The 24,326-nt window shown below is 34.0% G+C and overlaps 1 protein-coding gene across 1 annotated transcript in view; it reads right to left on the reverse strand.

The window, feature by feature from the left end:
* Nucleotides 1–24,326, reverse strand: part of Fam227b (family with sequence similarity 227 member B) — a 49,583-nt gene that overhangs the window by 7,621 nt on the left and 17,636 nt on the right. Inside the window, exon 8 of the mRNA XM_046460734.1 lies at nt 15,096–15,222. Within this exon, the coding sequence (XP_046316690.1) occupies nt 15,096–15,222 (127 nt within the window). The remainder of the gene's footprint in view (nt 1–15,095; nt 15,223–24,326) is intronic.

The following is a 24,326-nucleotide window of genomic DNA, read 5'->3' on the forward strand; positions in this document are numbered from 1 at the left end:
ATAACAGAAAAAGCTGTTTCAACTAAAGTAAACAAAGTTTTTCTTGTTTCAGGAAGTTTTATAAGACTACAACTGGAAAAGGTAATACAAAGAAATCAAAATTATGGCAAGAGGGTAAAAAGATTATAAGAAAAATATCAACTTTGGCATCCCAAAGGGTAAAGTTAAATCAATTTGTCTCTGCAGCAGTAGAGCTATAATTAAAGTGTAGAAAAAAAATCTAACCAGTGTTAATTATAAGTGGCTAAAATACCTAAAATTTTTTATTGAAAAAAAATAAAAAGTGTATCTAAATTGCATCAAATGAAGATTTATGTTAGACAAAAAAGACAAAATTTCACTTTTGTCTCACATGACTTGCTTATTTATTGAAGTACTAGGGATTGAACCAGGGTCTCACGAATTCCTGGTAAAGGCTCAAGCACTGAACTAGTCTCAAACTCCCTTTTAAACTTTTATTTTGAGACAGGGTCTTGTTAAGTTGCCAGTCTGCTCTAGAATTTGTGATCCTTTTGCTTCAACTTCTCCAATAGCTGGGATTGTAGGTGTGTGCCACCATGTATGACTCTCATATGATTTTTAAGAGGATAAAAGGAATTTTTCATTTAGCAAAGATAAAACACATATTGAAACACTGGAAATATAAAGAAAATTGTATAGAAGCACACATATACAGCAGCCTATATAGAACTACACTATACATTAAAAAATTCTATTTTCTATGGAGAGCATATCTTTGTTTTCAAGTCGCTAGCTACCTTTTATAATATTCTATTATGTATTATTCTGTAAGAAGAATAACTCAATAAATACCAAAATACAAATAAGCTCCAAACCATGGTGTTTAAGATAATACAAAAAGTAGACATTAATAACTGAAGTATAAATACAAAAGACTTTTCTATTAAAAACACTATTTTATGACTCAGGTGAAAACAAATCAAAATTGCAGGTACATGCAGGAAAAGTTCTGTCTTTATGTATATGGTGATTTCATTTATATATATATTTGCACTTGTATATGTACATATTATGAAATCATGTTAAATACTTGAGACTTATGTTCTGCATTTGATGTATATTAGACTTCAACAGAATAATTTTAAATAAGTAACAATAGAAAGTGAAAAACAATTTTTAAAGAGTAAGCAAATAAATATTACCCATATATTCTTTGTTATTTGAATATTCTCTGTAACAACTTGCAAATCCATATTCTCTTTCTTCAAAAGCCATAAAAATGACTGATTCATTGTGAATATCTGTAAATTGCTTGGGACTCTGGGTGAGAGTATATAGTTAATGCTGCAGTTGTACGTCAGCTGTTCTCTATATAGGATCATGTCTCATACTTATGTTGTATGAAAGTGTGCATTATCACTATCATATTCCTTTCTTTTAGCCTGTAAATTTAGTCCTCCAAGTGTCCCAGTGTTTTTGCCAAGCATCTGAAGAGATAAGCAACCCTGTCCTAATTTAGATAATATCTTCAGTATGTTTTACCATATTACTTCATTACTCATTTTTTATTTCATCACTTCTCTATTGCCAATTCCATATTATATTGTTGAATGTTGCACACAAATGTATTTAGTTTATTATTGGTTAAACAGGTACTTAGTTTATTAAGTGGCTGATATTATGAAGAATTTCTTGGTGGGTTATTATATAGATACATGTGTTTTAATGATATTTGGGGAAGTTGGTCAGCATTTTTGTGTGGTTTGGAAGCATACTGCTATTCTGATTAGTTAAACTGGAATGTCAGCTCCCAATTTTTGAAAAAAATTTTTGATACATTTTCAGAAATAAATTAGCTTCAGATTATGAAGGATACCTGTAGTTAGAACTTTATAGTGAAATCTCAGGAAATATTCATAGGTAAATTCATAGCGTTAGCAGCTTCTATTACTAAACAGGGAAATATGAAAATAATGTACAAAGTTTTCAGTTCTAAAAGTTAAAAAAGAACAGCAAATGAACATGAAAGAAGACTGAGACAGAAATTAATGACAGGCCAGGTATGGTGAGGCATGTCTGTAATCCCAGGGACTTAGGTGGTTAAGGCAGGAGGATTGCAAGTTCAAGGCCAGCCTTAGCAACTTAGTACGATCCTAAGCAACCAAGCAAGACTCTGTCTCAAAATAAAAAATAAAAAGTGCTGGGATGTAATTCAGTGGTAAAGTGCCCCTGGGTTCAATCCTCAGTACCAAAACATTGAAAAAATATATTATCTTTTAATATATTAGTTAAGTTAATGGACATTAAAGATGAAGAAAGAATTACTCAAGGAGCCAGATAGTTCATTTTTTCAAGATATAGTCTTTTATTTCAGAGATTTTTTTATAAATATGCATAATTATTTTTTAATCTATCTATTCATATTTATAACAAGCTGAAATAAGATCATACCGATGTTTTCAACTCTAATTCAGTACTTACATGTTTAATTCTGGCCTTTGTCTCTTGCTTAGCTGTAACTTTGCTTTATAATTGTAAGAACCTGCCTCCACCATCATTTACTTGTTTGTTGAGCCCCAGTTCATGTATGAAGCAGTTTAAGATTGTTAATTCATATTTCCTTAATTTTACCAGCTAAAGTACAGTTTTCATATATAATTTATTTTGTCTTCAGTTTTTCTAATCAAAACACCATTTTGCAGTTACATAGTAAGCTCCCTTTCCCCCCTAATTCTTTTTGTAAAGTTATATTGTAAATTTGTTATACATTTAAATTCTTTTCTTTTTAAAGTTGAGATGGACACAATACCTTTATTTTATTTTTTTTAATGTGGTGCTGAGGATTGAACCCCGTGCCTCACACATACTCTACCACTGAGCCACAACCCCAGCATTAAATTATTTTCTTACATTCTGCATTACATCTAGTATTACCCTGTCTTCTTCATTGATTCCTTAAAATTTTCATTTATTTTAACGTTCATTCTCTGTGATTTAAAATTACATGGGTTTGAACCAGTGTACCATGCTTTTACTTTTAAACTACACATATCATTATATTTAAAGTGAGTTTCTTATATACAGCATATACATGAATTGTTCTTATATTTCCAAACGCTATTCCCCATCACACTTATGATTGTTTCTTTATTTTTAGAAAACAATGTTAGAAGTTTGGGTTATAATTTTTGTCTTCTCTGTTCCCTTTTTTGTTGTTTAATTTAAAATTTCACCAGTTTTCAGCAATATTTTTTCTTTTGAATTAAAAAATCTACTAGTTTTTTTAGGATTGGCATAAAATACCACAGGCTGGGTGACTTGAACAACAGAAATTTATTTCCTCACACTTGTAGAAGTTGGCATCCAAGATCAAAGGGTTAGCAGGTTTGGTTTCTCTCAAGGCCTCTCCTTAGCTTGCAGATGATTACCTTCTTAACGTGTCCTCATGTGACCCTTTCTATATATACATATATTCTGCCTTTCCCTCTTTATTGAGGTAAAATTAACAAATAAAAGTTATCCATATTCAAGGTGTACAATGTGTTTGTATATATGTATACAGTGTGAAATTATTGTTACAATCAAATTAATTAACATTTATCATCTCCTAGTTACCTTTCTATTTTGGTGTGAGAATACTTAAGATATACTTCTCTTAGAAACTTTCAAGGATGTGACATGGTATCATCAACCATAGTCATTATGTACATTAGGTCTCCAGAACTTTTTTATCTTATAAATGCAAATTAACTCTTTAACTAAGCATTCCCCATTCTCCTTATTCCTTGGTCTTTGGTAAGCACTCTTCTATTCTCTATTTCATTGAGTTTGACTCCAAATTTAGTGAGATCATGTAGTATTTGTATTTTTGTATCAGGCTAAATTTACTTGGCATAATAATGTTTTTAGGTCCATCTATGTTGTTGTTGAAGATGGCAGAACTTCCTTTGCTTTGAAGGTTGAATAACAAGTTCTGTGTGTGTGTGTGTATCTCAATATAGTAAAACATCAAAGCAAGTTAGCTGCAGGCTGAATCTCTTAAGAAGAATATTGAAGGGAAAAATCTTCATCAAACTGAATTTAATGGCACATTAAAAGAATCATTCACTATGATCAAGTAGCAAATTTGGTGTGTGTGTGTGTGTGTGTGTGCGTGTGTGTGTGTGTGTGTGTGTGTGTGAGACAATTTCTTTATCCATTATCCAATGACATAAACTGTCATTTCTACATCTTGACTATTTTGGGAGGAAAGAGAGGTACTGGTGATTGAATTCAGGGGCTCTCGACCACTGAGCCACATCCCCTGTCCTATTTTGTATTTTTTGTTTAGAGACAGGGTCTCACTGAGTTGCTTAGTGCCTTGTTTTTGCTGAAGCTGGCTTTGAACTTGAGATCTTCCTACCTCAGCCTCCCAAGCTGCTGGAATTATAGGCATGAGTCACCCTGCCCAGTTTGACTACTTTTTTTTGATCTTTTTAGATATTCATGACAGTAGAGTATATTTTGACATTATACATACACAGAATATAACTTATTCTAATTAAGATTCCTATTATTGTGGTTGTATGTGATGTGGAATTTCACTGGTCATGTATTCATATATGAACATAGGAAAGTTATGTCCAATTCATTGTACTGTCTTTCTTATTTCTCTTCCTCTTCCATCCCTTCTCTCCTCTTTATATTATCAAATGAACTTTTCTTCTTCACCCCCTGCCCCATTTTCCCTTCTGTCACCCTTATTGTGTGTCAGCATCCATATGTCAGAGAAAACATTTGGCTTTTGGTTTTGGGGATTGGCTTATTTCACTTAGCATTTTCTACAGTTCCATCTATTTACCAGCAAATGCCATAATTTCAATCTTACTTACGGCTGAATAATTTCCATTGTGTATATATACCACATTTTCTTTGTCCATTCATCTGTTGAAGGGCACCTAGGGTGGTTCCATAGCTTAGCTATTGTGAATTGAGCTGCTATAAACATTGATGTGGCTGCATCACTATAGAATGATTTTAAGCCTTTGGGCATATACTGAGGAATGGGATAAATGGGTCAAATGGCATTGCATTCCAAGTTTTCTAAGGAATCTCCATACTACTTTTTGTAGTGGTCGAACCAATTTGCAGTCCCGCCAGCAATGTATGGATGTACCTATATCCCTACATCATCACCAATATTTATTGTTGCTTGTATTCTTTAATTGTCATTCTGACTGGAGTGAGATGGAATCTCAGTGTAGTTTTAATTTGCATTTCTGTAATTGCTAGAGATGTTCAACATTCTTTTCATGTATTTATTGAACATTCATATTTCTTATTCTGTGAAGTGCCTGTTCAGTTTATTTGCCCATTTATTCATTGGATTTTTGTTTTTTGGTGTTAAGTTTTTTTTTCTTTGTATATCCTGGAGATTAATGCTCCATCTGAGTTGCAGGTGGCAAAGATTTTTCTCCCATTCTGTAGGCACTCTGTCCAAGTTCTTGATTATTTCCTTTGCTCTGAAGAAGCTTTTTAGCTTGATATCATCCCATAAATTCTTGATTTTACTTCTTGCACTTTAGGAATATATAATGCTGTGGTGAGCACAGGAGTGCAGATCTCTTTGAGGCAGTGCTTTTATTGCCTTTGGATATATACTCAGAAATAGGACTGCTGACATATTCTATTGTCAATTTTTTGAGTAACCTCCATAGTGTCTGACATAACAAAATGCACAATGGTTACCTTTTCTCTATATCCCCAATGACTCTTATTATATTTTGACTTTTTGATAATAGTCTTTTTGCCATTGAGGTGCTATTTCAATGAGCATTTGATTTGCATTTCTCTTGATAATTATTGATATTGAGTACTTTTTCATATACATGATGACCATTTCTCTTTGGGAAAATTTCTAAGTCCTTTGGCAATGTTTTGATTGCTTTATTTTTGTTATTACATTGTTTCCTTCTTTCCATATTTTCCTTTATTTTCTATTATAAACATTAGCTCATATTAATTATCCAAATTAATAAGATTCACTGTGATATTTGCATGCATGCATATATCATGTTTTAATTGTATCCTACCTGTCTCTGTATCCTCTCCACCCGCAGTCCCCTTCTCTTCTCCTTTCTGATATTGTTTTTGCCTTGTTTTGTACTAATTTCCACATATGAAAGAACACAGAAAATATTTGTCTCTTTGTGTCAGGCTTATTTTACTTAACATGCTGATCTTGTAGCATCATTCATTTCCTGGCAAATGAGATTATTTAATTCTATATTTAATGTATAATATTCTATTATAGATACTTGTCAGTGGATGACCAAATAAATAAAATGTGGTACCACATTTGGTCATCCACTGACAAGTATCTAGACTGATTCCCTAATTTGGCTATTGTAAGTAGGGCTGCAATAAAGACAAGGTATGCAGGTATCCCTTTTCTTTCAGGTATACACCCAGGAATGGTATATAGTTGGATCCCATGTTAGTTTTTTAAAATTTTGAAAAAACTCTACTGTTTTTCCATAGTGGATGTACTAATTTCTATTCTAATAATGTATAAGGTTACTTTTTCTCTTCACCAGCATTTGTTATCCTTTGGTTATCTGATAACAGGCATTCTAACTAGAATAAGATGAAATTTCAAGATAGCTTTGATTTGCATATAGGTACACAGCATAATTTTTGAGTTCTTTATATATTCTGGATAACAATTTTTTGCAGATGAATAACTAGCAAAGCTTTTCTCCCACTCTGTGGGTTGTCTGTTGATTGATTACTTTGTCATGCAGAAGCTTTTTAACTATAATTCCATTTTTAATTCTTGCTTTTATTTTCTGAGATATTGGAGGTTCTATTCAGGAAATTGATGTGTGTACCTGTGTCTTTAAGTAGTTTCAATGTTTCAGGTCTTTGATCCAGAAATTGATGTGTGTACCTATATCTTGAAGTAGTTTTAGGTCTGATGTTGAGGGCCACAGCCGAGTCGGGATGACGCATGGCATTTTTGCCAGAAGTAGTGGTTGAGAGGTGACGCCAGCGAGTTCTTGCAGAGTTCCCCTTGAGTTCCAGTTGAGCTCTCCCGGGGATTCCCGGAGAGTTCCCATTGGTTGGGGAAATGCCAGAGGAGGGATATTTTCGGGTTGCTGGTTCCTGGAGGAGCCGCGTGGTGATTGGCAGATTTCCCGGGAGCGTGTGTGGAGTGTGCTGGTAGAGTTCAGAAATAAAGTTTGTTCCTGCTTCAGTGGCTCGTGATTTTTGCCCAGCCAGACTGCAGCAGTCTTTGATGTATGTACCTATATCTTGAAGTAGTTTCAGGTCTTTGATCCATTTGTAGTCAATATTTGTATAGGTGAAGAAATGGAGATCTGGTTTTGATCTTCTACAGGTGAAATTCAGTTTTCCCAGGACCCTTTGTTCAGCAGGCTATCTTTTCTCCAACATATGCTTTTAGCACCTTTGTTTAGAATCAGATGCATGTATATGTGTGGGTTTATTTCTGGGTCCTCTATTATATTTCACTGGTCTACATGTCTGTTATTTTCTAAAACCATGCTGTTTTTGTCACTATGGCTCTGTGGTATATTTTGAATAAGGCATTGTGGTGCTTTCAGAATTGCTCTTTTGTTCAGAATTATTTGGACTATTTGTGGTCTTTTGTGGTTCCAAATAAATTTTAGGGTTTATTTTTTTCCCTGTTCTGTGAAAAATAACATTGGTATTTTGATGTTGATTGCATTATATCTATGGATATCTTTGGGAAGTATGGTCATTTTAACAATGCTAATTCTTCCAGTTCTGGGAGTTCTATTTTTTTTTTCTAACTTTTGCATCATCTTTGATTTCTCTCCTGTTTTATCATTTTTATTATAGTGGTCTTTCACCTCCTTGGTTAGGATTATTTCTAGCTTTGTTTTTCTTTTTTAAGGTATAGTGAGTTGAATTGTTTTCCTAGTTTCTTTCTCAGCTATTTCATTATTGGTGTATAGAAAAAGCTAATAGTTTTTGCTTTTTATTTTGTATGCTGTTACTTTGCTAAATTTATCAGTTCTAATAGCTTTTTGATGGAGTATTTAGAGTCTTCTAAGTATCAAATCATATCATCTGAAAGCAGGGACAATTTGCTTCCTTTCTTAATTTTCTTTTGCTTGATTTCTCTATAATTAATACAATTATCCTGTGAAAAAGTCAAAGATGAAGAAAATTTTGAAAGCAAAAAAAAGTTCCCCCATATATAAGAAAATGTTCATAAGGCCATCAGCAAGTTTTCATTAGAAACTTTGTAGGACAAGGCTAGTGAGAGTGTTTGACATATTCAAAGTGGTGAAAGAAAAATTCTGTTATTAATACTTCATTTGAAAAGGTGTTTTTTTTAAAGACCTCCTTCTATAGTTTGGATCTTAAATGTCCTTTAAAGGCTCATATGTTATAGGCTTAATCTCCAGCCCATGGCACCACTGGAATATGGGGAAACATTTAAGAGGCAGGGCTAGTGGGAGGTCTTAGGTGTCCTAAGGGGACTGCGGGCTCTTGATGTCTTCTGTTATCTTTCTTTGGCATACCAGTCATGAGGTGAATATCTTTACTCCATCATGTGCCCCCTGCTATGATATGTTGCATAGGCCCAAAACAAAAGGGCAAGTCAACCATGGACTGAAATATATAAACATGTGAGCCCAAATAAACCTTTTCCTTTTTAAAGTTCATTTCTCATGCATTTTTTAAGTAATAGCGATTAACCTGTTTTTTCCCATCATCTCAGATGTTAAGCATCAATTAAAACTTATAGTATATAAAATATAATAATATACTTATTATAATGCACTAATTAGTATAATATAACAATCCATATAATCTGTAAATTATTATTTCCAATTATTCTAATGTACCTGTGTCAATTTCATTGAAATATTTGCAAATTGAAAACAGGAGACTTAATAGGTTGACATATTCCATAATTATGGATTCAAATAATTTATATTGTTAAAATTTTCAAACTGCATAGATTCAATGCAACTCCTATCAAAATAACAATGCTGGAAGGAGAGCAGAAGGTGTCTAAAGGGAAGCTTAATTTTATCAGTGCACATTGTATGAATGTACTGAAATATCACATTGATCCCCATTAATATGCCCAATTAACACACATTAGTAAAGAAGAAAATAACTTTTTATGTTGTTGTATCACATAGGCTTTGGCATGTTGTGTTTTCACTTTTATTTGTTTCAAATTTTCTTTTTTAAATTTCCTTTTTGATTTTTTCCTCCATTCCACCACAAAACTAGAGTCTATGTTTCTGCAGTGTACCTCTACAGTTTGGGCCTAAACTAGCTGTGACTCAACATTGAGGTCCTTAAAAGCTCAGACTCTGGAATGGCTATCTATTCAACAATTAATTTTGTTCAAGTATTATATTTCTGATATTGCTTAGTTATCTATCTATATTCTCTTTTAGATCAATTAGCTTCCTTAAGATAATTATGTGAATTCTTTGTCAGGCAAATTTGTATATCTTCATTTCTTTTGAGTAGGTTATTGGATAATATTTTCTTCCATTGATGGTGTAATGTGCTCTTGTATTATATATATTTTTTAATTTCTTGTTTCCTTGCACTGATGTCTGTGCATTTGATGGAACATTCATCTCTTTCAGACTTTACAAGCTGGTTCCAGTGATGAAAGAACTTAAACTATGAGTAAGTAGAAAGTGCCAGATAGGTGAAGTATTGTGGCAGTGGTTCAGGTGAAGGTTCAACAGCTTACTTTCTCTGCAGCAATGTTAGCTGAGGTCAGCATTGGTGAAGATTGCAGGGGTTTTCAGTGGCCAAGTCTATTGGTCTTCACAGCAGTTCTGAGGGCTGTTAAGGTTTTCAGTGGTAAAGGCTGCTGGGACATTCTTAAATATTTTTCTCCCATGGCAGAAGTTATGCTTTAGGAAATCTCACTTGGGGTCAGGTCTACCTTGTGGGAATCCTTATTGTGGCAATGGCATCAGTGTTTAATATGCAGTGCCAATGAGGCAGTCATGGAGCCAGGACCTGAAGTATGGGCACAGATGGAGGAACTATGGCACCAGAGTATAGGGTAAATAGTGGTACTGATGACCCTTCTATAGCATTAGTGATGGTGCAGGCACTTTTGGAGTGCTGAGGATATAAATTCTGGAGTGTGCATGTGTGTAGAACTATAGTATGTCTGAGGTCTAGGGTTGGGATGCTCCCATTGTGGACTAGCTCTGGTATCCAATGTGTATGGCTATCTGCCTTAAGATCTGGGGTGAAGGGCATGGGCACAGGCAGATTACTGTTGCTTTGGAGTCTGCTTTGAAGATGCTCCTGCTATAGCAGTGACTCTGATGTCCATAAAATAGACATTTATGAAATGGCTATAAAGTAAGAGTTTTGAGTTTAAGCATGTGCAGAGTAACTATGGCTCTGGGGTCCAGGATGCATGGTAGTTCAATAAGGTGGTAGTTTTGATATGCAGGGTATGGGCATGCACACTGCTGCCATAGAGTCTGGGCCTGGAATGCAAGTATGCACGGAGAGGCAGCAGTTCCAACATCTGGGGAATACATAGATTTGAGGGTGTGGTGGTCTTGGGCAGCATTATAATGGGTCTTTGTTGAAGTTAGAGCACAGCAACACCTCCCGCTCCAGGAGGTTCACAACAGCAATGGATGTTGGTTATCTCAATGGCAAATGTTACCAGTGTTCTTTATGGAGCAGGCTACTAAGATCTGTATTAATAAACACCAAGCAGACAGCCAATGTGAAATCTTCAGGGAGTCTGTGCCTGCTGTGGGGGCTATGGAGGTCCATGGCAACAAGGACCTTGACTGCCATAATACTTTGCAGAGCAGACCTCTGGGAATACACTGGTACCTACCACATGCTGAATTCTGATAACCTATACCCTTCTTTGTTCTTAGCCATTTCTAGATATTTCACATATGCTGATCTCCTCAGTGATATTTCCTGGTGCTTATTCTATTTCTTCCTCCACTGTGTCCCTGCAGGCTTCTAAAATTGGTTCCTTTTAGTTATAAATAACATTAGGATTCATTTTGACACAATTATACAAGCATGGAATATAATTTGCTCTAATTTGGTCCCCAGTATTTCCCCTTTCTCTCCCTACTCTCTTTCCTTGTTCCCTTTCTTCTACTCTTTGTGCTAATCAATTTTTAAAATTTTTACTTTTTAGTTAATGTCTTGTGGATACACATTATGTTGAGATGCACTATGATATATTCGCATATGAACATAGGAAATTAGGTCAGATTCATTCTGCTGTTCTTTCCTTATCTTGTCCCTTCTCCTGCCCTCTTAGCTCCCTTCAACTAGTCCATTCATCTTTTTTTCCCTAGTTTTATGGAATTTACCCCCTTTTCCCTTTTGCCACCCCCATTTTGGACTAGCTACCACATATCAGTGAAAACACTTGACCATTTACCTTTGGCTTTGAGTTTGGCTTATTTTACTCAGCATAGTGGTCTCAAATTCCATACATTTACCAGCAAATGCCATAATTTCATTGTTTTATGGCTGAATAATTCTCCATTGTGTACATATACCACATTTTCTATAACCATTGTTCTCTTGAAGGGCACCTAGGTTGATTCAGTAGTTTGGCTATTGTAAATTATGGTGCTATAGACATTGATGTGGCTGTATCCATATAGTATGCTGATTTTAAATCCTTTGGGGTACATACCTAGGAGTGGGATAGCTGAGACATATGGTGGCTCCATTCCTATTTTTTTGTGGAATCTCCATACTACTTTCAGAATGTATGCACTAATTGGCAGTCCCACCAACAATGCATGAATGAAACTTTTTCCCTACATCCTTGCCAACATTCACTATGATTTGTATTCTTGAAAACTGCCATTCTGACTGGAGTGAGATAAAATTTCAATGTAGCTTTGATTTGCATTTCTGTAATTGCTAGAGATGTTGAACATTTTCCCATATATCTGTCAGCAATTTGCGTTTCTTCTTTTGAGAAGTTTCTGTTTAGTTCTTTTGTCCATTTATTAATTGGGTTATATATACATATGCATATATATATATTTTTCTCAATTTTTGAGTTCTTTATATATTCTGGATATTAATGCCCTATATGAGGAGCAGGTGGTGAAGATCTTTCATTCTCTAAGCTATCTCTTCACTCTCATTTCCTTTATTGTGCAGCTTTTTAATTTGATGCCATCCCACTTATTGATTTTTTGTTTTATTTCTTGCAATTTAGAAATATTGTTAAGGAGTAAGTTCCTGTGCCAACATGTTGTAATATTGGGCCTACATTTTCTTTTAGAAGTTGCACAGTTTTTGAAGTCTTTGATTCACTCTGAGTTTACTTTTATTCAGGGTGAGAGATAGAAGTCAAGTTTTCATTCTTCTACATATGGATTTCCAGTTTTCCCAGCACCATTTGTTGAAAAGACTTCCTTTGCTCCAGCAAATGTTTTTGGAACCTCTGTTTACTATCAGATAATTGTATTTATTTAGGTTTATTTCTGTGTCTTCTATTCTATTCCATTGCTTTGTATCTGTTTTGGTGCCAGTACCAAGTCGTTTTTGTTACTATAGCTCTGTAGTATATTTTGAGGTCTGGAATTGTGTTGCCTTCAGCATTACTCATTTTGCTCAGGATTGCTTTGGCTATTCTGGGTCTCTTATTTTTCCAAATGAATTTTAGAATTGCTTTTCCTAGTTCTGTGAGGAATGTCCTTGGTATTTTTATGGGAATTGCATTGAGCCTGTGTAATGTTTTGGGTAGTATGACCATTTTAATAATATTGATTCTGCCTATCCAAGAACATAAGAGGTCTTTCCATATACCAAAATATTTTTCAATTTCTTCAGTGTTCTATGGTTTTCACTGTAGAAGCCCTTGACATCATTTGTTAGATGAGTTTCCAAGTATTTTATTTTTTTTGAAGTTATTGTGAATGGAATAGTTTTCATAGTTTCTCTTTCAGCAGGCTCCCTATTGAAGTATAAGAAAATGATTGATTTATATATGTTGATCTTGTATCCTGAAGTTTAACTACATTTGTTTGTCAGTTGTAGAGGTCTTTTGGTAAAGTTTTTTTTTGATCTTATAAATATAGGATCATATCATCAGCAAAGAGAGATAATTTGAGCTCTTCTTTTCCTATTTGTATCCCTTTAATTTCCTTCTCTTGTCTGACTGCTCTGGCTAGAGTTTCGAGGATTATGTTGAATAGGAGTGGTAAGAGTGGGCATCCTTGTCTTGTTCCTATTCTTAGAGGAAATACTTTCAATTTTTCTCCATTCAATATGATGTTGACTTTGGGTTTGTCATATATAGCCTTTACAACATTGAGAAAATTTCCTTCTATCCTATCTATCCTAGTTTCTATAGTGTTTTAAACATGAATTGGTGTTGCACTTTGTTAAATACTTTCCCTATGCTCATTGAGATAATCATGTAATTCTTGTTTTTAAGTCTATTTATACAGTGAATTACATTTATTGATTTTCATATGTTGAATCAACTTTGGATCCCTGAAAGTAAACTCCCTTTATCATGGTGCACTATCTTTTTAATGTGTTTTTATATGCAGTTTAACAATATTTTATTAATAATTTTTGTATTGAGGTTCATCAAGGATATTGGCCTGAAGTTTTTTCTTTGATGTGTCTTGGTATTGGAAGTGTGGTTTTGGTATTAGGGTGATACTGGTTTCATACAATGAATTTGGCAGTGATTTCTCCTTTCCTATTTAATTACCTAATTTGAGAAGGATTGGTATTGGTTCTTTAAAGATCCTATAGAACTTGGCTGAGAATCTTTTCAGTCCTGGACTGAATATATTGGCCTTCCTTCCTTCCATCTTTCCTTCCTTCCTCCCTTTGCTCCTTCCCTCCCTTCTTTCCTTCCTTCCTTTCCTTTCCTTTCCTTTTTGGTGGTGCTGGGGATTGAAACCATAGCCTTGAGCATTCTGGGCAAGTGCTCTACTCACTGAGCATCCCCACTCCAGACCTTTATACTGGCATTGATTTCTAATTTCACTCTACTATGATATGATGGGATGCAAAGAATCATCTCTATTTTTTAATTTGCTGAGATTTGCTTTGTGACCTAAAATATGATCTATTTTAGAAAATGTTCCATGCACTGCTGAGAAGAATTCATTGTGAATGGATGAAATATGCTATTGATGTCTGTTAGATCCATTTGGTTAATGATATATATATATATTTATTTATCTGAAGAGCCTTTACTCAGTTTATGTATAGGTGCTCTATCTAATGGAAAGAGAGGTGTGTTGAAGTCACCCAGTGTTATTGTATCTGTGGTCTATTTGATTCATAATATTAAAGATAGTTTATTTTATGTACATAGATGCACCATTGTATGGGGCATAAATAGTTATAATCATTACATCTTATTGTTGGATGATTCCCTTGACTAGTGTGAAGTGACCTTCTTTGTTTCTTCTGATTAATTCTGGCTTAAAGTCCACTTTCTCTGACATGAGAATGAGTACCCTGCTGCAGATTCTTAGTTGGATTCCTGATCCCTCCTTGGAACTATTCTTGTTCTTGGATAACTAAATAGTTTTGTTGTTATTCTCGTTGTTGGAGAATGATGACTGGTATCTCCTATTCTGTCATCTTGCTCACATCACTCTTCTCTCCCTCTTCTCATAAGGTCACACATCATTTTGGACTAGAACCCACATATATGATCTCACTTTAACAAATCTTTATATTTCCAAATATAGTCACATTACAAGGTGTAATGTGGGTTAAAACTACAGAAGGAAGCATAATTCAGTCTATAACAAATCTGTAGAAAAATTTTCTATTCTTCAGAGCAGCTTAAAATAGTTGTCTTCTATATATACATTAAATTATTTTATTTCTGTGGCAATCCAGTTTTTTTATAATGACTTCACTATTTATAAAGATATTTGGCTTCTAAAGTTAATAAGTAGTTAATTTGATAAAATTTTCAGAAGAAAATAATTTTTAAAACTAGGCTTCAAAATGGGATGCTTCTAAGACAAAGAACTATCAGGTTTTTTTTTTTTGAGAAAAGTAAATAAAACACTACAATCCCCAAAGGAACCAAAATAATAACCAATACTTAAATAATATTTTCATACCTGACATCCAAAGAAAAATGTTATTCCCTAGGTCTTCTTTAAATTCATCATTAAAGAGGTTACTAGATTCTGGAAATGCTTCCCGGAATGTTGCATATATAGCTTGTGCCAGACAATCAGGATATACCTACCAAAATGGAGTCATATTATGTTAATTTTATATAACATACAAACATCTTTTACTTAACTATCAGAGAAATTACTAGCTTGGGAGATATATATATATTTTTTTTTCTTATGGCTTGTATTTAGCCATTTTATTACTTCTTTGTATCTCTAATTGAGGGGCATGAACCAAAAAAAGTTGAAAAATTATGTTAATTTAAGTGTTAACATTTTACAAAATAATAAATAAAGAAGGAAATTAATAATTAAGACAGTTTGATTATTAGCCATAAAACTTATTATTGCTACCCACATTTAGAAAATGATGTATATAGGTTATCATTATAAAAAGTATAAGTTTAAATAATTGGAGCTTATTTCAATGCATTCACATAATATAGTCAGTATTTTCTAAAATAATTTTTTGTCAATGGACTTTGTTTATTTATATGCAGTGCTGAGAATTGAACTCAGTGCCTCACACATGCTAGGCAAGCACTCTACCACTGAGCCACAATCCCAGCCCCAATATTGTTTAAATATTAAAACCATGATCATATATCATCAAATATATAGAACTATTAGTATTCAATTAGCTTCCAAATCTCCAAACCATAAAATTTCTCTCAGGTTATGACTAAACCCAGAAAGTTAAAGTTTTTATATTAAAGAGATTTATATCACTATTTTAGTATTTTCATTTAGATAAGTGTTTACAATCAACATATAAGCCCTTAATTCTGTAAAATTTTAGAAATGGAAGGGTCCTTAGAGGTCCCTGAGGCACACTGAATAATGGTGCAAAAAAAACATATGTTCTACTCTCTAGAATTTGTAGATATTACTTTATAAGACAAAAGGATTTTATAGGTATAATTAAAGATCTTGAAAATTTATCTTGGATTCTCCTGTGGGCTCTTAAATGTAATCATAAAAGTCATTAGAAAAGTTAAGCTGAGCAAAATTTGATGAGATAAGAAAGAAGAAAGTAATGTGATAATAGTATAGGCAAAGACTAGAGTGATATAACCATAAACCAAAGATTATGGGCCACCACCAGAAGCTAGAAGAGGCAAAGAATGGATTCTCCTGGAGGCTTCTAGAGAAAACAATCTTGCCAACATCTTGATTTTCACCCTGTAAGATTCACTGTGGGCTTCTGGTCTCTATAGCTAAGAAAATGAATTTCTGTTGTATTAAACAACTACGTTTAATAAGTTCATAATAACTTATTAAAGCAGCAATAAGAAACAATATGGTTACCTAATCCAATAGTACTCAGATTTGATAGTAAAATAGTGTGTCTTTTAAGACCTCCAAGATCTTTTTGTGGTGTGGGAGGATATATGAGAAAAAGAAAAAAAACCTCTGTAATGTATTGCATTTAATTTTATTGAATGAACCATAAATATCTTTACAACCAGAAATGATCACATATTATATCTGTGGTGTATAAGATTATATAAACAGTTAAAATATTGAATAAGGTGAATAAGGAATGAAGGAATATTGTTGTGAGACACTGGAAGAAAGGGAAGTAAACATCACCCTAAATATGTTTGGGTTCATATTAATGTACTTAACAGTGGGAACTGAAGAAAATATTTTCATTCTTAAACATTAACAAGTTTCTCTGGCTTTTGTATGATAAATTACATGAACCAAGAGCAATGAAACCCTCACTTAGTTGAATGAGTGTAAAATAATGGAAAATGGACAAGAAGAGTGAAGCTCCACCTATATTTAAATATTCCTGCTGGGATATGCAACCTACAGGAAGGTGGCCTGGTTCTCAAACATGCAAGCAGGGAGAGGAATTATTGAAAGAATAGGTCAAGGAGTCTAATTACTAAGGTATGTACATTTTGTTCTCAAATATGGCTTTGAATCCTGATTAAACAACTTCTAATTTTCCTTTGGAAAAAGATACTTAAAGTAGGAACCCAGAAAAAGTCAAGTCATGATTTGAGAGATGTTACAATTATATCTTCTATTAAATAACACACACATCTTGGGGGAGAACATTTAGATCATAAAAGTAGGACCAAGAACTAGAGAATGGGGGATATCTAATGGGACCACTTCATCCTTATCCTTTATTAAAGAGTCCTTTGATGAAGTTGCTTTATTTTATCAAGCCGTGTAGATAGGCTAGGTACACTTAGTAAATGCACATTAATATAAAATCCACAAAAGGACACATTAGGGAAAGAATATGGTTAGAAAAAAAAACATTTTTTAAATTTTCAGCTAATTTAACAACAAAATTTTAATCATTAACTTTTTTTCCTGAAAATAAGAAAAAACAATTTCAGTATTAGCAAAGGAAATCCTACTTTATCTTTCAGAACAATATTGTTCCACATGACAATTATTTAACATTTAATGTAACCAAAAACCTACTTATGAACCTGAGAGGTTGAGCAGATTACGTAGGTAATTTGTATCAGATTACAGACATGAAGCTGAATTTCTTTATTCCAAGTCCACTACCACATTTTACATTTGCATTTGTGAGTAAGATAGGTCAAGGATGAACATAAGTGTTTGAAAACTTTGTGAATATAGGTTTATATATATTTTCATTATAAAGGACACTTTGTATTTTAAATCTGCATTAGCAATGAAAACATTTACAAATTCTAAAATAATTATGTATTTCTGATTTACAGATTGCCAAACAACAAAGTATTTGAATATGGCTTGTGTTTTGAAATGCTAGCTATTAAATATAAACATTTCCAATAACATTTCTACATTCTTCGTTTTACTTTACTCAAGTATATTATTTTAATCAATATTATTCATTAGTATAACAGCAAAAAATCAAAATAAGCATTTGAGTCATAATTTTATGCATTGTATTTTATTGTAACAGATGATTGGTTCTTAAGTATAATATAGGAAATTTATTTTAAATAGATCAAATGATTCATCATAAAGAAAAAAATAAATCAATTTGTAGGTAAATTGAACAAAACCAAGAATGTATATAGGATAAGTTAATATTTTTCAAATTATTAATATCATACAAAACATTATACTAAATATTCTGTAAGACTTTGAGGCATGAGAATACTATATTCTTGTGGGGAGTGACAGAGCATAACTTTTAAAATATTGCCATTACTTACTGTATATCAGACAAGTTTGCTTTCAAAGTAACAAAATGTGTTCTTTTTTTTTTTTTTAGAAAGAGTGGGGGAGAGAGAGAGAGAAAGAGAGAGAGAGAGAGAGAGAGAGAGAGAGAGAGAGAGAGAGAATTTTTTTAATATTTATTTTTTAGTTCTCGGCAGACACAACATCTTTGTATGTGGTGCTGAGGATCGAACCCGGGCCGCACGCATGCCAGGCGAGCGCGCTACCACTTGAGCCACATCCCCAGCCCCCAAAATGTGTTCTTGTATATGTTTAAACAAAATAACTATTTTTTCTATTTAATTCACTCTAAAAATAATTAACATAACTGTTCATTTCTACCATTACCTGAAAAAATGCATCTTTCCGTCTTAAAGGTATGCTAATGAAAAGTGTCACATAACTTTCTGAAATTCTATCAAATAAGCAATCTTGATTTTTTTTGTTAGGCTGAAAATTAAAATATGTATGAAATTAAAATCAATATTACAATTAATCCCACTATTTTGTATAATTATAATGCACAAAAATATAAGGGGAAAATACAATTGGGAGTTTATTTGTATAATATCAGTAGTTTTTCTATTCTTAAAGGGAAGCCAATTGGTATAAGGGAATGAGGATGGGTTTTAGCATCATGCAAACCTGAATTTGAATACTGGCTCTGTTATTTATTAGTTGCATTACCTTTGGTGAGATAATTATGCCCCAGTTTTCTTATCTGACAGGTGTAGGACAGATATACAATGCATTAAAGAAGTGTAGTAAAATTAATAGGGACAAAGATCACGTTTTTGTACACAAAACATGATACCTGGTACACAGAAAACACAAACATGAGGAGTTAATGAAGGTTCTTGCACAGTATTTATTATGTAGAAGGCAATCAATGGCTTAGTTAACTTCAGTTCCCTACAATTCTAATCCATTCATTATCAGTAATACAGAGTGAAATTAAAGCAATAAGGAATGAGACAGAACTAATACAATTATGATAAGAGAGATAAATTGGAAACAAAAGAAATATATTTTAAGAAGAAACACATCTATATATAAAAATAATGTCAATATTAAAATGCCAATGTAGCACCGTGATTCTTGCACTGCTAAGCAACAAAGAGGTGAATTAGCATCTAAAGTCATTATACAATTAAGGTGAATTAAACAGTTCCAACTCATTTATGACATAGGCTGTAGAAGTGCAAGCTGGCATTAATGATTTTTGGTAACAAAACCCCCCAAATTTTCAAATTTAAGGTAGTTTGTAATGAAATCATCAAACAAAATAACCTGGGATTTATAGATATTTATTAATAAATCTTAGACCTAAAATGAAATTACATATCACCTAGCTTAAATCCTTCTACTTCAGTGACTGCTCTGATCTCAGAAATGTCAAGGGGAATTATTATTTTTAAAAATTTATTGGTTCTTTTCAGTCATCTATGACAGCAGAATCCATTATAATATAATTATACAAGCACAGAATATATCTTATTCTAGTTGGAGTCCCATTATTATGGAGGTCCATGGTGGTGAGATTCACTGTATTATTTTCATATATGTACACAGAAAAATTATGTCAGATGCCAGATTCATTCTACTGTCTTTCCTTTGTCTATAGCCCGTCCCTTCCCTCCATTCCTCATTGTCTTATTTACTGCATTTCTATTCTTCCTTTCATTTTCGGATTGTGAGTTAGCTTCTACGTGTAAAGCTATCCAGTTAAATACTCAAGAATTGGACTATAATCCAGGTCTATTAACTACCAATATAATTTGCATACTTGTTTATTAACTTCTTTGCTGTTATCATAGTAATAATAACACTAATAGCAATTCTTGATTACTTATGTCAATGGTTCTGACATATACAGTTATTTGAGAATTAAATGAAGTGATATATACCTATATATATACAATACAAATATAATTTACTCAAGAAAGCATGTTTCAACTACATAATCTATAGTTAACACCTGTGAAGAGGAGAAAAGAAATTTGCACAAGACAGAAATTTCCAGGGTATGTTTTTGATTAATATAATTCAACCTAGTGTGTGTATCTTAAGAAACTAAACAGCAAAATGGTAGAATCATTATTTTGTAAATGTTTCGTGTATGCTTGATAAGAAAATGTATCTTGCAGCTGTTGGACATTTGGGTTACCAAAGTATCCATTAGATCAAGTTATTTAACATATGTTAAATTATCCTTGCATTTCAGGAATAAATCCTATTGGTCATGGTGTATAACCCTTTTAATATGCTACTGGATTTGGTTTGCTAGTATATTTTGATGATTTTTGCATCCATACTCATCATAAGAAATATTGATCTGTAATTTTTGGTTTGTTTTTCTTGTAGTATCTTGTCTGGATTTGCTACCTTGGTAATGCTTCCTAACTTTTAGGATGAGATTCAATTTTTTGGAAGAGTCTGAAGTTTTATGTTCATTCTTTTTTAAATGTTGATGATTTTTCTTTAATTTCTTTTTTTTTAAATTGTGTTGGCTTCTACTCTGATCATTATTTTTTTTTCTTACACTTACTTTAAGTTTCACTCATACTTCCTTTTTTAGCTTGTTAAGATAGAAGCTGAGGGCCAGGGTTGTAGCTCAGTGACAGATTGTTTGCCTAGCATGTGTGATTGATTCTTAGAACCACATATAAATGAATAAAACAAAGGTCCATTGAAAACTAAAAAAATTAAAAAAGAAGCTGAGATCACAGTTTTTGAGAATGTTCTCCTTTTTTTTTTTCCAAATACAGATATACATTGTAATGTAGTTTCTCCCTAAATACAGCTTCAGCTATATTCTACAAATTTTAATCTGTTCAAAATAATTTCTGATTTTCATATTGATTCCTGGTGTGACCTGTGGTTATTGAGAAGTATGCTCTTTAGTTTCCAAATATTTGGAGATTTTTCCAGATACTTTACTGTTATTCATTTTATAATACAATTTTGCATGAAAACATTTTGTATGATTTGAATTATTATAAATTTATTAGGATGTTTTCCTATTTCAGAAGATTGTATATCTTTGTAAATATTTAATGTGCACTCAAGAAAAATGTGTACTCTTCTGTTGTTGATAGGTACTATGGTTTTAATGTGTCTCCCCAAGTAAATATGTTAGAAACCTGATCCCTGATTTTGTGGTATTGGAGGTGGGACCTAATAGCAGGCATTTGTGTCATGGGAGCATGCTATTATGGAAGTGGTTCAACTCCTCCTGTTTTAGCCTGCACAACTATAGAGAAGGAAAGTTTTATTCAGAGGTCTAAGTCCATGGGCAGCTGATTCCATTCCTCGGGCCTCAAGATGAGGCAGGACACCCTGGCAGAGGGAAGCAGCTTAAATGGCTATCAGAAAGCAGGTCTCCACTTGTCAGATGTAAATATATATCCCAAAGCCATGCCCCAATTCCCATCTCTTCCAGCTATACCTTACCACTTTAGTTATCACTCAATCCTCATCAGGGGATTAATTCACTGATTAGATTAAGACTCTCACAACCCAATAATTTCTCCTCTGAACCTTCTCGTATTTTCTCACACGGGAGCTTTTGGGGGACATCTCACATCCAAATCATAATATTCTGCCCCTGGCCCCCAAAAGCTCACATTCATCTGTCAATGCAAGATACATTTAGTCCACTCCCAAGAGTCCCCATAGTCTCAACAGTTCTGAGATTGCTCAAAGTTCAAGTCCAAAGTTTTCCCTGAGGGTCAAGGCAATCTTACATTGTGAGCTCCAGTAAAATTAAAAGCAACCTACAAGTATCTAATATATAATGGTATACAACAAACATTTCCATTCTCAAAAAGAGAAGCATAGAAAGAAGGGATAGGACCAAAGCAAGACCAAAATCCAGCTGGGCAAGCAGGTCCCATAGGTCTGTGTCCAGCATCTGGAGCACATGGCATGATGTCCTCTCCAAAGGGCTGGTGTAGCTCTGCCCCTGTGGTCTTGTTTGTTGCAGCCCAAGTGGCCTTTCTGTTGGCTTGTCCCTGCTTGATTCCTGCAGCTTTCCTAGGACAATGTCCCATGTTACTGGCATTTCTTAATCTCAGGGATCTCCATTGCTACTTAAGCTTCCTCCTCACATCTCCATACTCTGTCTTCTCAAGTGATGCCCTCAGGGACTCCAACCTTGCTGCACCTTGCCTGCCTTTCCAGGAATTTTGTTGGAAACTTCCATGACCCCCTAACTCCAGCATCCTGAATTCCTGCAGAACCAGCACCACATGGTTGACACCAAGGTCTGCCATCATCTTGAGCAATAGCCCAGCCTCCAGGGACCATGGCTGCAGCAGCCTTGGAGTGTCTGGGTAGCTGAGTATGTTGAAAAAACTTCCTAGGTCCCTTTGTGCAAGAAGGGTGCCCCACTGATCTCTTCTCAAAAGAATTTTCACCTTACTTCTTTGAGCCTGAGATGGGTGTGGTCTTGCCAGCTCCTGAGATGCTCTCAAGCCATCTTCTTATTGTCTCTGTGCAAAGTCTTTAACATTTCTTTAGTGGCAGTAATGTCTTTAACAACTGCAATTTCCTTAGCCTTAATTTTACTTTCACTTTTCAAATCCAAGTTTTTCAAATCTCCCCACTCCTGCTTTCTTTCTGCTCTTGAATATCACAATAAACTTGGCTAAAAGTTGCCAGCAATATCTGTGCCACCACCTGAATGCTATGCTGCCTAGAAATTTCCTCCACCAGATTAAGAAGTCCTTTGCTTTTAAAATTGGCCTCACAGAGAATCTCAGGACATAGGCAAAATGCAGACAACTTCTCAGCCAGAACAGAACCCAAATGGACTCTATTCCAATTACCAATAGTCTCCTCCTTTTCCTCTAAACCCTCTTGAGCCCAGACTTCATTGGCCATGGTCCTATCACCATTCTGGTCTTCTGCACTCCCACCAGAATCGACCATTAATCTCCAGTTACAACAAACTAAAGCTTTTCCAGCTTACACTGCTACACATTTCAAAATTTCTCCCACCAAATCCAAAAACCTCAAAAAGCTTTTGAACCACAGGGTCAGGTTAGTCACAACAAGGACCCCACTTCTCAGTACCAATTTCTGTTTTGCTCAGTTTTTTTGCTGCTGTGACTAAAATATCTGACCAGAACTACTGTACAGTAGGAAAAGTTTTTATAAGGGCTCACAGTTTCAGAGGTTTTAGTTCATAGAAGGCTGGCTCCATTCCTCAGGGCTTGAGGTGAGGCAAGACATGATGGCAGAAGCGTGGTGGCTGAGGAAATCAGCTTATATGGTGATCAGGAAGCAGAGAGAGGTCTCCACTTGCCAGATATAAATATATATCCCAAACCCATGTCCCAATTCCCACCTCCTTCAGCCACACCCTCGAATTTCTGTTACCACTCAGTTAATCCCTACCAGGGATTAATTCACTGATTGGGTTAAGACTCTCACAACCCAATCATTTCTCCTGTGAACCTTCTTGTATTTTCTCACATGTGAGCTTTTCTGGGACACCTCACATCCAAACCATAATATCTCCTCATGGCTCTCTGCCATGGGATGACATAGCATGGAGAACCTTGCCAAATACTGGCTCCTAGACCCCTATATTTTGGACTTTCCCACCTCCACAGCTGTTAGCCAATAAACTTCTGGTCATTACAAATCACCTATTTTGTGGTGTTCTGTTATAGCAACACAAAGTGAGCAAGATTAGAAGAGTGTTTTATAATTGTCAGGTTGTTTGTCAGTGTTGCTCAAGTCTTCTACGTAATTTCTGATTTTCTGTATATTTTACCAATTACTGAGAGTGAGATGATGAAATCTTGAACTATACTTATGAGTTTGTCTATTTCTCCTTGAAGTGTTAAAAGTTTTTAATTAAATGTGTTCTGAAGAACTTTATTAGGTGCATAAATATTTAGTATTCTTATGTCATACTGATGAACTTACCATTTTATCATTATGTATTTATTCCCTCTATCCCTGGTAATATTAAGTGCT

Source organism: Marmota monax, unplaced genomic scaffold, assembly GCF_021218885.2.
Source record: "Marmota monax isolate L192 unplaced genomic scaffold, Marmota_monax_Labrador192_F-V1.1 WCK01_AAM20220418_F8-fsc00001, whole genome shotgun sequence".
Lineage (NCBI taxonomy): Eukaryota > Metazoa > Chordata > Mammalia > Rodentia > Sciuridae > Marmota > Marmota monax.